The sequence below is a fragment of the Mya arenaria genome, chromosome 10, assembly GCF_026914265.1.
Source record: "Mya arenaria isolate MELC-2E11 chromosome 10, ASM2691426v1".
Lineage (NCBI taxonomy): Eukaryota > Metazoa > Mollusca > Bivalvia > Myida > Myidae > Mya > Mya arenaria.
The window spans coordinates 25,890,188-25,906,589 of NC_069131.1; the positions used below are offsets into that span (position 1 = coordinate 25,890,188).

A 16,402-nucleotide genomic window follows, 5' to 3' on the forward strand; every position below is an offset into this window, starting at 1 on the left:
GCGGGGGCCATAAGTATCACCTTGACCTCCACACGAGGGTCCACAGCCCATGTATTGCACAGTATTGTGTCACCTTGACATCAAAGATCCATGTAATGCATACACATAGCTGTATCAGTCACTCTGACCTCCACGACCATGCCATGCACAATTTTATTAAGCACCTCGACCATCATGACCAATGTCATGTACAGTTTTATCAAGCACCTCGACCATCATGGCCAATGTCATGTACAGTTTTATCAAGCACCTCGACCATTATGACCAATGTCATGTACAGTTTTATCAAGCACCTCGACCATCATGACCAATGTCATGTACAGTTTTATCAAGCACCTCGACCATCATGATAAATGTCATGTACAGTTTTACCAAGCACCTTGACCATCATTACCAATGCCATGTACAGTTTTATCAAGCACCTTGACCATCATGATAAATGTCATGTACAGTTTTACCAAGCACCTTGACCATCATTACCAATGCCATGTACAGTTTTATCAAGCACCGCGACCATCATGACCAATGCCATGTACAGTTTTATCAAGCACCGCGACCATCATGACCAATGCCATGTACAGTTTTATCAAGCACCTCGACCATCATGACCAATGTCATGTACAGTTTTATCAAGCACCGCGACCATCATGACCAATGTCATGTACAGTTTTATTAAGCACCTTGACCATCATGACCAATGCCATATACAGTTTTATCAAGCACCTCGACCATCATGACCAATGCCATGTACAGTTTTATCAAGCACCTCGACCATCATGACCAATGCCATGTACAGTTTTATCAAGCACCTCGACCAACATGACCAATGCCATGTACAGTTTTATCAAGCACCTCGACCAACATGACCAATATTAATTAAGTTATAATGGAGTATGGTCATAATTTCTGTAAATCACTATTTTTGTGTTTAACATACTTAATTGGTCAGCCCCTTTTTACCTTTAAGTCTATCCCTTGTCTTACCTTAGTACAAAGTGCACTTCTGGTGAACTAGGAGTGCACAAGAAGTGCACTTACTGTCTTAACAGTAGTGTTAATGACAACATGTTACAATCAGATAAGATCAGATCAGTTAAGATTTATTAAGCCCAAAAGGCAGGATACAATAAACAGGAGATCTAGTGACAGAAATATTCTAACTGACGAATTTCAACATAATACATAATAACAACAGGCCAAAATTTCCTCAAAATATGGAACATTTAAGTCTGCTTCAAGTATATCGCGTAGTAATTTTAATAAGAGGTTAAACTTTATGACTTAACTCTCGGAAATCTTAATTATGTTGGAAATAATACACTTCACTGGCAATCAGTTTAAACTTAGATCAATAAATACTACTCTAAAACACTACATTTAATTAATGATATAATTCAAATATTTACGAACAATTTCTTCAGATGTACTGGTAAACTTCCGAGGTTGTTTTCGATAAAAATGTCTGAGAAGCTCCGATTGCATTGGAAGATGCTATGGAGTATTTTCAACGCAGAACAAAATGTTGTGTTCCAATGATTGCCTTGGGTGGTGAAATATTGTCATATTAAAATACTAAAACGTGTTAAGACTTTAACAAAAAAAATTCTTCTATTTTGAAAAATCAAGTTTTGTTAGTAATTTACCTAACTGAAATAAGATAATTAATAGGCGTTTTAAGGCTTTAAAAGAAATCTACCTTCTATTCTGTAAAATCAAGTTTTGGTTATACTAATTTAGCTAACTGAAAAAAGATACTTATGCTTGTCAGCATAAGAAATTACGTCACATTTTAATGGTATCACATTGATTTTTTTTTTTCATTACTTACATTTTGTGCTCATTTTAAAAGCTGCACTCTCACAGATATACAGTTTTTACAACTTTTTTGTCTTGGAAAGAGCAATATTTTGCGTAAATATCTGCAAACCAATTAGTTTGCTGATAAAAGATCAGATTTCAGATTTCCCTGCCAAAATTAATGTTTTATGACATAAACCATACTAGCGGTTTAAGAAAAATAAAACATCAATTTTTGAACTTAAATATAAAAAAACTGTGATTTTGTTTTTTGGCAGCAGTCTTGTACAACTGGTTTCCATGGATTTTCGCAAAAACTGACTTGTTCCAAGACAAAAACTAAAAAAAGTTGTCAAAACGTTAAATCTGTGAGAGTGCAGCTTTAATACTAGTTCAAGTTCAATTCACTCAAATTTGTAGAAAAATTATGAAACAATGGCACTGAGACAATTTTTAAGGACTTAAATTGACTAGTAAGATCTTTATAGAAATGGCCATTAGATATATAACAGATACTCTAACTGTTAGTAAATGGTCTACAATAAAGAGTACTCAAAATTTGCATAATCATGAAAGTCAATCACTCTGAATGACTGACTAGTATTTCTAAACAGTGTAACAATCTATCAAAAATCAAAAGCATTGTCTGAGACATGCAGCACGTCAACTTAATTAACAGTTCAGTCCAAAAATCAAAAATGGCACACTTGTAAACACCAAGGAAGAAAAAGCTTGGCTTTCAGCAAAGTTTTAAAAGGGAGAGGGTGCTGCAGAAATGTCCTAAGCAAGATATTTGTTCATAAATTCCTGCATCCGTCCAAGCGCGATCTTACACTGCTCTTCATTATAGTTCCCCATGGGCCCCGTGGGATTGGTAAAAGCGTGGCCACAACCGGGATACATGAACAACTCAAATCTTTCATCTTTCATTCGCCCTTTCAGTGCCTCAGCATCAGCGGGGGATGAAAACCCTTCCAGGTCGTCTTTGTCACCGAAATGAGCCTGTACGGGAATGGTTATGGTACTGACGTCATACTTTGTACTGTCTGGGATTCCGTAAAAAGGGGCAGCTGCCGAGATTTCTGACACTTTGACCGCGGTTGCCAGACTTAGGGCTCCGCCCATACAGAACCCTGTCACGCCCACCTGGAAAATGATTGCTGTTCTATATAGTGGCATGTACAGTTGGTTTATACCACAGGTGGCAGTTACGTTGGCAGGACCAACCCTATTTGCCACCTCTACCCCCTCCTTAATATGGTCATTAATTACAAAAACCTTAATAACAACTAAAAATGCAACAAATTCCTTTCAACGTAACTGCCACCTGTGGTTTATCCTAGAAATATATCACCTCAATTGTTAAGACAGCTGAATGCTTGTACGGATCACACTAGATTCTATTTCCTGGGGGAAAAAAACAATTATTCTAGTGGAGTAGTGTCCATTTTGGAGGCCCAGAGGCTGGTCAAGCCAATCATCTTTTGGTTGAGAGGCGGACACACATATATATACCACTTAAACATTTATTAACTAATGTCATTAAACCTTAAAAAAATCTTAAATAGTTTTAAGTTATGGCCATGGTTTATGTTTTTACAAGTCAACCAAGATGACTTCATCAACGTCAAAGCTTTGGTTACATTAAGCAACCATTTTTGCCATTATGGTCAGAGGATGCATAGACTCTGCTCAGTTACATTTAATTTATATTATATATAATTATATATCAACAATCTGGGGATTACCTTCTTACATCCTTTGCTCATTAGAAACTTTGCAGCTCCAGCGATATCAGCCAGCGCACCGTCCCAATCCAGGTTATCCATCAGGTGACCTGCAGTCTCGGAGTCAGTCGCCACCTTACCTCGGTAAAGGTCTGATAAACATGTGAGGTCATTGTTATAGTATTACAACAATTATTTATTATAGTTCACTACACAGTCAGATCAATTATCTAAGACAGAAATAAGTTCAACTCATTGTTGTTGTTTTTAAATTCAGCCCCATTCCACTCCTGAACAAGTATGTATTTTTCCCCTACCTAGATAAAAAAAAATCCCCTTTAAAAGGAGGAGGACCATTCAACCCTCAACATTTAGAAAAATCCCCTTTAAAATATTTAAACAAATTTTGGAGAAACATTGAATTCAAAACATTTAGCAATTGGAGCAATAAAGTGCCATTTATGAATATGTCAATAGGTTTGACGAATGCAAGGTTTGAAAACAAGTTGAGCATTATATCAATATGCTTTTTCCCCCATATCAAAGGGCCCCGCCACCATTTCCTTGAAAGTGGAAAAACCCCACTGTAACTATGATTTTTTTCTCAGCAAAGTTTTCTAACATAGATAGACTTTGATACCTGGCACAATTGTTTTGAACTTTCCATTTTCACCGATCATTTTTGCCTCTGCAACGATTTGGTCATTCATTCCCCACCATTCCTATAATACAGGACAGAACATATTTTATTTTGTTTTAAACAGTTCACACATTATAAGTAAAAAAAATACATGATCATTATTAGATTGTTTCTTACAAATATATACATGGTGATTGGTCAAAGAGTATGGCTTATAAAAAGAAAATCAAATATAACTTAATGAATACCTGAAATAAAATGAAATAGCATTTCAAGTATGTATGTAATTTTCATCACACATTGAAGAACCAAGGTTTTTCTAAAATTTCTTTACTGTTTACTCAAAAATATTCTTGAAATTTGGACGGAATATGTATTTATGGACTTAATAATGTTTAAACATAAAAAAAATGAAATTTGGATTTTAAGGACAATTTTATTTTGTATACCCTAAAAGTTACAAGCCACATCTATTTTGACGAAATCTTCCTATTCATTTTTAATGTAACAACTGAGCCTGGCTTTTCAAAGGGAAAGACTCATTTAAAAGACTAGAGCAATTACTCAATTTTGATAACAATTGAACGAGTCCTGGCATTACTTTTGGAGACAAAGAGAAAGTCTCAATGACTCCTTCTTTTTACTACAGTATACAACTTACCTGCAGAACAATAAGGCCTTTTGTGGTGTCCAAACCCTCACCTTGGAGCACTCCAGGGCAAGGCCCTTTTGAATTGGCAGAATCAAATTCAACTTTAGACATATTGGCAGTTTTAAGGCTTCTGAAAGATGAAAAGGAAAAAAAATAATGACTTTAAATAGTATGCACCTTATTTATTTCCATATATGTCTTTTAATTGTTTAAAGTAAACCTGGGAGGAAAAGTGTGCAAGGAGTCGGGCTCAAACCCACTACCGCTGGAACACTAGCACCGCACTCTTACTGACTGAGCTTATCTGAGTAGCTGGTTTTTAGCCACACACACGCTACATTTTCCCCCCTAAATCACCCTTCAGACCGATCCATGCTCTCTTGCATTTTATATATGACACAAAAGTAAACCTGGGAGGAAAAGTGCACCGCGTACAGCCACACACAACCATACAGTGCCCTAACCAATATCTGAGCTAGCCCACCTAAATGTCTTCAGACGATGTTTTGACTACTGTATAGCAGTAGTACAGACATACGGTACCTAAGAAATGTCAAAATAATAAAATGAAGTATCTCTGATAGCTCATTATTGTACCTACCATCTGAGCTAACCCAGCGGCTGTTTCTTACCCACACAAACACACACTACACCGTTCGATAGCTAAGTTGTAGAGAATCCACAATAATTCCTGTTAAGGGAACAATTTTTACATTTGGACATTCATTATGTTCCCTAAATGATGCATAGAGTCACCAAAACTAAAAATGTCAAAGACTCTAAAGCTGCTGTTTGTATAGCCCATATAAACAGCCACTTCAGTCTTTGATGATTTTTGTTTTGGCGTCTCTGCACGTCCCACTTGTTGTTTTCCTAGCCTAAAATGACAGGTCGCAGAGCTAAGTATAATGAGCGTCAGTTTAATGAGCGTTAATGCACACCTGCTAGATATTTCCAAGATGGCAATGCTTTGTTGACAGAAGCCGATCATGAAACACTAGTGTAATAAGAGAAAGGTATTGGCTAAAAATAATTTATGTGTAACTTTTTTGTTTTTATTTAACATTGCATATGGAGGTCAGTTTCGTAGACTGTGATCATTCTATACTGCTCACAGTCGCAGAAACGCTTTTTAAACGATTTTCGAATATTTAGGCAAATCCAGAATTAGGCAACTGCCCAGTATGGTGTTACAGTCGAAGAATATATTTTACATTGGTATAAATCAGTCGACTTGTGGCATTAAGGGAACAAAATGAATATCCAAATGTTAAAAAAGTAAATTTGCATTATTGTGGCTGCTGTTTATATATCCCAAGTTGTAGAGGACCATCTTCTGAAGTGAGGTGTCTCAGGTTCATTCCAGTACTGGTTTATATCAAAGACATTATCTTTAACTTGATGTTAACAAATTCAACTAAGTGACTTTGAAGAAAAAAGCAAAACAGAATACTAATACTTAGTGACAGTGTTAACAAAATAATAAAAATTGGTGGAATGTAACCTGTTGTTTATTAATGGAAGTAAAACACTGCCTCGTGTTCCACATGACAGTAAAACACATTGTTTCAACTGGGTTAACAAACATGTCCTCATTCTTAGGAAATGGTTAAGAAACTCTATAAACAATTACTTTGAACCAAACCGCTAATCCAAAAATGTATTTTGCGACTTTCACAACGTGAAAAATATTGTGCCATGTAAACAACCGGGAATTTCAGTTGAAGGTTTTTACGTACCAGTAATTGTTTTATTTATATGAAGTTTGGCCGCGTTTTTCAGGTAAAGTTGATAGGCTTAGCTTTTTTTTTAAATACTTTCGACAATTAAAAGAATAAAACTCGTACTGTTACTGCAATACTGGTTCCAAATCTGTAAAGTAAACATAGGATTGGGATGAAAAAGTAGTTCAGTCTTCCCATTAATTTATTGAAGATATTATTTCTTTAATGCTTTTCACTTATAAGGTAATATATAAGATGTTCTTTGGCGAGAGGAACGTGTGCAAAATGTAGGGTTCAAACCCACAGCTGCCGGAAAATACTTGCAAGGGGCTGGTGGAATTATCGAAAACCCAGAAAGGTTTGAAACCAGGCCCCCCACTCCTCCCCTAAGGGGCTGGTGGAATTATCGAAACCCCAAAAACGTTTGAAACCAGGCCCCCCACTCCTCCCCTGGCACTCTAACCAACTTAGTTTACCAGGCGGGTGGTTCTTAGACACACACACTACACTCCTTCCCCATGAGCCTTTCACTGGAACAAACAGACCGATGCCTGGTTCTTACACACACACACCCACACTATAGTCTAAAATAATAGACATGTTATACAGGATTCTCCCGATCCCTAACGTCTAAATGGGTTTTTGACAAAATATTGAAATTTTAGACAAAGTATTTTATGTTTGAAATAGATAATACAGGTTTATATTCATATTTACCATGTAAGTGCAAAGATATTCTGATCAGAATAACTATACCCGCTTTTGAGACAAAACAATTTGTACGTGAAGGATTTGCCATATCAAAATTCGTAAAAAATCTGTCAACAGACAATTATTTGGACTAACCCACTACATGTACATCTGAGAAGTTGAAAGCCAATGTCAATTAAGCCAAAGAAAAAGCAATCAAAATTCAAGAGAAGTCGTAAAATATATAAATCATCATATTATTTATATAAGAACAAAAATAACACTTACTGTATCACAGTCATCGGAATTAGTCTTTTGGATAAACAAGCCTGGAATCGTATACTAATGCTTGGCATTAATACATTTTTGAACAAGCCTTGCTATATAAAATCCAGGAATGAACTTTTAGCATTTACCAGTTCAGAGCTTGTTCTACTTTCGACCACTGATATTAGAAACAAATGATATTGTTTCAAAATAAATGCATATCAAAAGTGTCATACATAGACAACAGTGAAAGGTTACATAATTTATTGTATTGAATGTATCTTAGGTGATAAGGGTAATTAAGTCATTTAGTGTTTTGTTAACTGTTTGTAGTGCATTCATATTATTCTTCAACTGTGCCTCCTACATTAGCTACAATAATGAGCGATCAGGGATACGTTTTTATTATTTTGACATTTCTTATGTAGTCTGCCATAATAAAAAAAAATTGTCAAAATATTTGTTGACGGCCATTCAGGTGGACTACCTCCTTCATGAGGTAAAGAAAACTGTGTCTAATTATCTTCCACAATGCATTTTTCATACCAATTTAACATTCAGCTTTCAGAATGCCACAAGAGTTTCAAGTTGTGCAGTGTTACAGTTGCAGTACTTTCCAAGTTCATCAGGTGAAGAAAGCCCTGAAATGGGCGTGCAAGATGTGCGGCGAGAAACAATCCATTAAAAAGGTTGGTAATGTCCCTTATTTGGACTTTACCCTGTTTTTAATACAGCATGATATTACAGATGTTAAATACTAGGAGAATGTGATGAACCGACATTGTACATATGGATACAAAGCCTTTTGACAGGAATAACTTTTGAACAAGAAATTAAATTTCTTGCTTATCTCAACAGATGTTCAGTTACGCCAGGTCATAAAATCAATATCTGTCAAAATTATATTTCCAAAGCCTACATTCATATTACATGTATCACCACATGATGGTAAACAAGCAACTTAGAGGATTTGGGGATTATAGTGAGGGAAACAGTTTTTCCCTCGGAGGAAAACTGCACACATTGGGTTTATCCCTCGGGAGTGAGCGAAGCAAGTGGGTCTGTACAAACAGACTTACTGACTTATAACACTGTTATGTTATCATCTGGGAGAAAAAGAATAGCATGACGATCACTGAACAGATTTAAATGTTCAGAGGTATTTTGCCGACGTACGGGAGCTGAATGTCGACAGCATGTGCAGAGGTTAAACACTCTGCACAGTAACTTAATCTTGAAAGCTACTACTAGTCTATACAGAGGTTAAATACTCAGAGTGGGGTACTGGACATAAACAAACGGACTCACTGAATCATAATAAGGTTAGATTATACTTCAAAATGAAACATTCATGTTACATGACCAACTTTTTTAAATGTTCACAGGTATTTGGCAGAGGCACGGGAGCTGAATGTCGACAGCATGTGCAGAAGTTAAACACTCGGAGAGGGGATCTGGACACCATAAAACAGACTGTTACACTAGCATCTGATGTAGATCTTTTAGATGATAATACAGCGGAGACAGCTACAGAGATGCAATATGTTCCAACTGAGGTTTGTTTTAATAGCACTTTCTCACATTTTGTAGGCTCAGACATTGAAAAAAATAATTTCTAATGCTTGTTTAAAAGGTAAATTGTCATCAGAAGCCATTGAATATTAAAGGGACTGTACTCCGTATGATGAAATAGCGAAAAAAAAAATGTCGAAAACTGACATTAACTTTGTATCGATGTGTACAATGCATTGAAACTTACAAACTGAAGTACCACATAGATTACAATTAATTTGTTTTTCGCAGTTTTTTCGTATTTTTTCATTAAATTTTTTTACTGGTTATGTCAACCTAGTAGAATTCATTCCTTATGCGTGATTGGCTAGTTGATGTAATCACGTGATATTACCAAGTTAGGTATATAGCTTAGATATCCCAGCTGTTTAGAGTAAGCCTTCGTAGCTCAGTGGATACAACATTGGACTGCAATTTTGGCGACACCGGTTCAAACCTGGTCTCCGACTCGATTTTTTTTTAACATTTTGGTATTTCTTTTTACAATTATGAAATCAAAGAGTAAAACATTTTATTAAATAAATGTCATGAGATTCGTTACAGAAAAAAACTTTTTTTGGTGCCAATCTGGTGTACAGTCCCTTTAAATGATTTGGGGAGTCAGTTTAAATGACTTTGTTCATAAGAGTATCTAGGGTTTGATACAAGTGTAAAAGAATTTCACACCTCCATCAGTATCTGTACATTGTATATCTTAACAAAATCAAAAGTTAGTCCTACCACTGTGGCATAAATATTTCTTGAGAATTTTGTTTGAAACCATAGAGATTTATCAGTGAAAACGTTTAGTCACTGTTTTGATCTTTTAGCCTGCTCTCACTTTCAAAAAACATGCCAGCGAACACAGAGCTCGAACACAGTTTCAACGACATCACTTTCAAAATGACGTTAGGTTCACATACAATTTGACGCGCTTTTTGAAGATACTAAAACTAACAGTGATTGTTTATACTATTTAGGGAAATAATAACGAAATAAGTGTGTGTATCAGTCTAAGACGGCAATATATTACACCCTTGAAATATAGCGAATGATTGAGCGCTCAATCTGTGAAACATATTTTTATATACCATATTTTCTTTATTTTGATAGATCGGAAAATGGTCCCAGTTTGTTGATGCGCAGCAAGATGGTGACAACAACAGCAGCAGTGATGATGATGATGAAGGTTTAACAACAAGTTCATTGGCCAATGCAAGAGGGCGAAAACGTAAAGGGTAGGCTGCTGGTCATTTTTAAGCTTTTCTGTGCAGAAACTATGCACAGGGCAAGAAATGTATATTGTGTTCAAATTTTGTCTTGAAGCAGGGGTTCTAAAGTTCTGGATAAATCCTGTAAATATGACTGAGAGCTGTTTTAACTTTAGGCAATTGTAGCAGCTGACAATGCTATGACACTTTGAGAACTATGAAGTGACAACACTGCTGGTACTCCAACTAAATATGAAACCTGTTTCCGAATCAGCACTGTTTATGGTTAACCAATATTAGTATTTTTCTTAAGAAAACAATGAAATGTTAAAATTACCAGAGTTTCAATGTATATTTAATGGATAGTGCTTATTGATGCATATTTTTATCGGCTTTTGAAGGTATTTAACTGTCAAATTAAAAGTAATGTCTTCAGCTTATTTTTGTACTAATTTCAGTATGAAACTAATTTCTTAGTTTCATTTTGCTCTGATATAATGTAGAAGTATTTTATATTAAATTGATTAAAGCATTTTTTTCTCTTTTAGATGGGCAAAAACAGAGGAAAGGCAGTTTACAAAATATGGTAAAAACGGAGCTGGCTCAAAGGAAAATGATTCTAAATATCCAATATTCTCCACCAATCAAGATGCTAGTAAGCCCCGTTCTGTTATCGGACAGCCAGCGTCAGACTGTGACAGTTCCCAGTTAGTCAGGGTTCCAGATTCTAAACCTTACTTCAGTAAACCAGGCTCATCTAATAGTTATAACTTGATGAAGGGTCAAAACTCGAAATGGTCTTCATTTTCTACAGGAAATACATGTACAAATGTGGAACACAAGAGAAACAACTGCACAACACCCGACTTGCCTTCTGAGGAATCAGAGTCTAGGAATGATTCACTCATTCAAATGAATGAATCTTCAAAAAGGAGGTCAATATGGCCTGTAAATGATGCAACATACGAATCTTCATCTCAGGAGAGCTCTTCAAGTTCTTCAAAAGGAGATAATAATTTCATAAATTCAAAGGGAAGTAACTTTATCAATCCAAATGCCCCATTCCCTGATCCAAGACCATATGTGTCATTTGATGATCTGGAACAGTGTGATAAGGATATTGAAACATGTGTTTCACTGGGTGACGCTGGGACTATATTTGATGAACCCAAGAAGCATTTAAGAGGAGCAACTAATGTCAGCAAATGGAACGCCTTTACCAGTACATCAATGGCTACTAGGAGTTACAATATGATCACAGAAAACAACATATCTGGTACTAATTCTAACAGTTCCCATTCAAATAAAAAGCTCGGTCATATAAGTGATAATGAAGAAAACGAGGAAAAAGTTGATTGTGGATTTGGTAGGACCACCTCCGATTCTGTGCCTTGTTCTTCAAAGTGGGGTGGGTTTATTGGAGGTAGGGGTAACACGTCTGGATTCAAAGCTATTGGTGATAAAGAAGATTCTGAAAGAAGCCTTCAGGACATGAACTCGAAACATACTAACAATAAGCACACAGTTTCCTCCAAATGCGTAGCATATTCAAACGAAAGTCGAGCACAAACGCTTCAAACATCAGTCAGCGAAAAGGAAGTATATGATGGACTAAACCGATGTATGAAACAGTCTGTCCATGGTGACGATAATGAATCAGGTACTTCTAATGGAGAATATCTTGTGAACAAACAAACAACTGAAAAGGGAGATGCCGACTCTAATATTGGTGATAAAAAAATGTCTGGAAAAAATCACTATAGAAGTCCTCCAAAAAGAACAAGTCTGTTTGATGCTGGGGAATTGAATGATGAAGACTTAAGTTTGTGACAAGTGCAATTTCAATGCAGATATTATTTTAACAATATTTGACGTAAATTGTTATATTTGATTTTAAAATTGTGTAGTGGATTGTGAATTGTTGACATTGTGATTACTGTAGACCGTAAAGCATCTCAAGTAGATGTACATGTATGTACATGCAGTGCCAGCTCGATTTGTTACATTGAAAGATTATTTTCAGTATTAAATAAGGGCTATTCCAGTTAAACATATGTCCCACCCCAGGACGGCAAAATAAAGAAATTCTGTAGGGGGTAGGTCTTTTTCTTAATTTGCTACTGTAGGGGGTGGTGATAAGTCCAATTTCGCTTCTATAGGGGGGCGTCATTTTCTTTTTTGCTTCTGACCGTATCTGCTCATTTATATTCACTGCCCGATGGTGAAATACCGGTTTTTTTTATCCATATATTTTACCGAACGTCGTGTACAGAATTGGTTTGGATACAAATTTTCGCGATATTACGAGTCGGTTCCGCGGTACCGGAAATCAGAAGAAGTTGCGTCCCTTGACAACAAGATGGCGGAGGCGCCAGAATTTATAAAGTCGTGGTCGAAGACCAACCTACAAAATTGGCTAGAAACCAATAGTTGCGCCGCATGTGTGGATACGTTTCGTGGTAAGTATACCAAATTGCAGTGTTCGACACTAACGGGGTCCCGGGATCCCGAGGACACCAGTTTTTCAGGAGGGACACCTGAACTTCGAAGTCCGGTATTCCGTCGGGACACTTAAATTTCTGACTGATAAACGCTAAATATCAATAAATAAGTAGCATTTAATTAATTTATTACCTAAATTCGGGCTCCCTAAATTTCTTGACAGCACATGTCAAAACAATATTATTAATTATCATTATCGGACTCATCAAAGCGAAAGTATAGCTGACTATTTGACTATAGTTACGTCATGAATCTATAAATAAACAGGTCATTTCACAGGCGCATGCAGGTTAACGCTTCCGTTTTGTTGTTTACATTTTAAACAAGGTCAGAGCTGACAGAGATTTATTATCGGTAAAATACTTATGTGGAATTGTTTTGCTTATGTGTCAGAACCGCCCAAAAAGATGCCAACTCTGATGATACCTTTTATATAATATGATGCGACCTTTGAGTATTTACAGTAACATTTACGACAGAAAAGAACTGCATCCTACATTCAGCATTCTTTGTTAATTGGCATTCAACTTATCAATATTCTTTGTTAATTTTAAAGACATATATTTTATGCCTTGATAAAAAATAATAGAAATAAAATTTGCAGGGTTTTATTCATTAATTCAATAAATTTATAAAATTTTATGACTTTTTGGCGCTAAAATTAACATGTATACACAATTTTTGGTCGTCTGCTCTTCCAGTATGCACTACGACTGTTGGGCAGTCTGATTGATTTATCAACAGCTCTACTAAATATTGATTGGAGTTTTCACAAGCCAGATGTAATATTCCTACAGTTTCTTAATGAAAAGCACCGACATTTGACAAGACCCTGAACCATGATGTATTTTATGCGTATTTTCCAAAAATCTAAAAATAGTAACAACATCAAGTTTTTGTTTACATTGTATCCATCTCTGTTTTTGACTGAAAACAAAAGGGACTTAGACATTCTCCCGCTTTTGAACCCAATCTACCAACTTAGAGACCAAAATATACCTCACTGCCATTCAGTGTTACTAACCTGTCATTACATGCTGCTGAAAACATGTATAATAATTATGGTGGTTTATACTTGCATTACAAATTGAAAAGTAAAAGGATGTTGAATTTAATATTAAAACAGGCTCAACAATGAAAAAATGTAAAAAGTGGAAGGGACTCCTAATTTCAGGAAGGGACACCTGATTTCAAATGTTGGTGTCCCTTCGGGATCCCTTGGAAAAATGGTTAGTGTCGACCCCTGAAATTGACAACAGTTGTCTAGAATTTTATTAGAAATCATAATTTGTACGTATTGCGTAAATGTTATAAATCCGAATGTTTCGTCCCCTTAACATTTCGACCACAAGTTATTTTTAGGTTGTATATAATTACATGGGTGAAAGTTTCAGCCTCATGTGGCTTAATATGCACTTATAGCAACATATGAAGAAACAAGAGAACCGTGGTGTGTAGGTTATAGTCCATATAATGGAAAATAACCAAATCTATTAATGGAAAATAACAAAATTTATTACAAGCAAAGCCCAGTATAAGTTTTGTTATTTTCCATTACATGAGCTGTAACCGACTTATAGTTCACCCTAGTTTCTAAGCCAATCATCGAACAAGGCCGTATACAGCGTGCCCATTGGCTGCTCGAAGTTCATTTGGCGCGCACCATGTCTGTTGACCTAGTTATAATAATTAACTTATTGGGTGCAGATGTGATCTTATATGAAACCTATTCGAGCAAAGATTTGAAAATCTCTGGGTGATGATTGGCTTAGAAACTAGGGTGAGCTATAAGGTCCTATATAGCTCACCTGATCAAAGAGTTACAAAAGAGTAATTGCAAATAATCTTTGCATATAGACGTATAAAAAAATAAACTTCTCAAGGGGGTACAAATTTGCTCAGAAAATATTCTAAAGGGGGTTCTTTTCTCATCAAATAAACTTCTGAAGGGGGATGGTCCATTTTGAAAGTGCCTTCCTGGGGTGGGACATATGTTTTACTGGAATAGCCCTAACAAACTTTATCATTGAATGATGTACATTTATTTCATTTGATCATCTGAATAAATCTACAAATAAGACAATGTCTTTTATGGAAACTTATCATGTAATAACGTGTAAATCTGATTTGGTTGTGATTGTGTTCTTGACTGTTCACATTGATATATATCCATGGCCTCACTTCTAAATGTCGAGGCTACAAATTCCATGTTTTCAGTTGTAAAGATTTTAGTATTTAATCTTTGTAATTTGATAACACATTTTTAGCTCTACTGGCCAAAGGCCAGAAGAGCTTATGCGATGGTAATGTGTACGTAGTATGTGCATCCGTGTGTCCGTGCGGTCGTGCATTCGTGCGTCTGTAAACAATTGCTTGTGAACACGATACAGTCTTCAGTTTTGATTGTATCTCGATGAAACTTGTACAGTATATAGATATCCATTAGAGCTCGCTTCCTTTCGAAAACCAGCCAGATCTGTCCATAAATGCCTAGATTATGGGCCATGAAAGTTTTAAAGAAATGCTTTCTATTTTTAGCCAGGTCTGCATGAGCGAATTCTATTTTTAGCCAAGTTTACATGTACATGTAAATTCAAGTCTAATTAAGGGAGACAATTTGCAAGTCTAGGATTTTGAGAGACAATTTGCCTTTTGCTTCTGCAGTTGATTTTGTGAATTACTCTGCCTTGTTCTTGTTGAAAGCCCAAAGGCCATTTTTTAGCTTTAAGTTCTGTTGTACATTCATCTTAACAAAATTGGTTGTGAATGTTTAAGTTATGCACCTGGTGTCATTACTGGCCACACCCAGGGTTCACAGGTTTGGTAAACATAAATCTGAAAAGGTTTGAAAATCTTTTTGTGTGTTCGTGCATCCATCTCAGCACAATGGATTGTGAATGTTTGTTCAAATTGATCAATGTTGTCCTAGGATGCCCTTGACTTTGACCTTTTGACCAACTTTTTTTAACTTTTAAAACTTCAGAAATTTTTACTATGAGTACAGTTTTGAAAGCATTTTATTTTTGTCAAATGACTTTTACTTGGCACATATTAAAATAGTTCATGCAACTAATCTGCTTACAATACTTTCTGGGCTCAGATGTTGAACGTGCTACGTTTTCAGGTAACCCAAACACAAAACATAAAGTATATGTCTGTTGCCTTTTACCCCATACATACATGCTCTGGATTGATATGACCACAAAAGCCATGCCAGTAGAGCATAGGCCCTTTTGGGCCTCTTGTTTTAAAATGCTGAAGTTACAATTTTTGTAGTTACAATTTCTGAAGGTATTGAATTTTTGCTTCTCTGTGAGATGTCCAATCATTGCTCGACTTTTGATCACATGCTACAACACCATTTTCTCATCAGACTATTTACTGGGCATTTTGCAGTTAAATGCAGCTCGCCTTTATGATTTAAGTATATGTAAAAATTTGAAAACATAAAAAACGCAGCTTCGGCATTTTGAAGCGAGGCCATTAATATTAGATGAAGTTTGGGTTATTCCATTTAAACATATAACGCATCCCAGGACTGTCCCCCTTAAGACATTTGTGAGAGCAAACAAGGAACAGAAATCTCCCCGTATTTTTTCCTTCTTTAGGTTGGGTGTAGTGGAAATGTAGCCTAACTAAGA

General features: G+C 35.9%; 2 protein-coding genes across 5 annotated transcripts; one reads left to right on the forward strand and one right to left on the reverse strand.

Annotated features, from left to right (window-relative positions):
- Positions 1-1,084: 1,084 nt before the first annotated feature.
- LOC128206456 (protein usf-like) lies at positions 1,085-6,514 on the reverse strand. Of its 4 annotated transcripts, XM_052908886.1 has the most exons (6): positions 6,031-6,047; positions 5,418-5,507; positions 4,826-4,946; positions 4,165-4,246; positions 3,546-3,676; positions 1,085-2,943 (listed from the first exon to the last, which is right to left on the reverse strand). In XM_052908886.1, the coding sequence occupies exons 3-6, from the start codon at positions 4,925-4,927 to the stop codon at positions 2,578-2,580; spliced, it is 681 nt and encodes a 226-aa protein (XP_052764846.1). In that variant the 5' UTR covers positions 4,928-4,946; positions 5,418-5,507; positions 6,031-6,047; the 3' UTR covers positions 1,085-2,577. The 4 variants fall into 4 exon arrangements, with proteins under 4 accessions (XP_052764846.1, XP_052764845.1, XP_052764843.1 ...); XM_052908885.1 differs by lacking the exons at positions 5,418-5,507; positions 6,031-6,047 and adding an exon at positions 6,450-6,514; XM_052908883.1 differs by lacking the exons at positions 5,418-5,507; positions 6,031-6,047 and adding an exon at positions 6,321-6,456.
- On the forward strand, positions 6,470-14,237 carry LOC128206455 (uncharacterized). Its single transcript, XM_052908882.1, has 5 exons — positions 6,470-6,598; positions 8,059-8,186; positions 8,883-9,053; positions 10,162-10,286; positions 10,808-14,237. Exons 2-5 carry the CDS (start codon positions 8,067-8,069, stop codon positions 12,087-12,089), a joined length of 1,698 nt encoding a protein of 565 aa, XP_052764842.1. The 5' UTR covers positions 6,470-6,598; positions 8,059-8,066; the 3' UTR covers positions 12,090-14,237.
- Positions 14,238-16,402: the final 2,165 nt, after the last annotated feature.

What these genes read in the sequence shown, in the direction of transcription:
- LOC128206456 (XM_052908883.1), bottom strand. Translation starts at nt 6,412, where the DNA reads ATGAGGACATGTTTGTTAACCCAGTTGAAACAATGTGTTTTACTGTCA. An exon ending in CTTCCATTAATAAACAACAG is followed by an intron (nt 4,947 to 6,320) that starts GTTACATTCCAC and finishes TTCATCTTTCAG; the next exon opens with AAGCCTTAAAACTGCCAATA. An exon ending in TGAGCAAAGGATGTAAGAAG is followed by an intron (nt 2,944 to 3,545) that starts GTAATCCCCAGA and finishes ATCATTTTCCAG; the next exon opens with GTGGGCGTGACAGGGTTCTG.
- LOC128206455 (XM_052908882.1), top strand. Translation starts at nt 8,067, where the DNA reads ATGCCACAAGAGTTTCAAGTTGTGCAGTGTTACAGTTGCAGTACTTTC. An exon ending in AGAAACAATCCATTAAAAAG is followed by an intron (nt 8,187 to 8,882) that starts GTTGGTAATGTC and finishes AAATGTTCACAG; the next exon opens with GTATTTGGCAGAGGCACGGG. An exon ending in TGCAATATGTTCCAACTGAG is followed by an intron (nt 9,054 to 10,161) that starts GTTTGTTTTAAT and finishes TTATTTTGATAG; the next exon opens with ATCGGAAAATGGTCCCAGTT.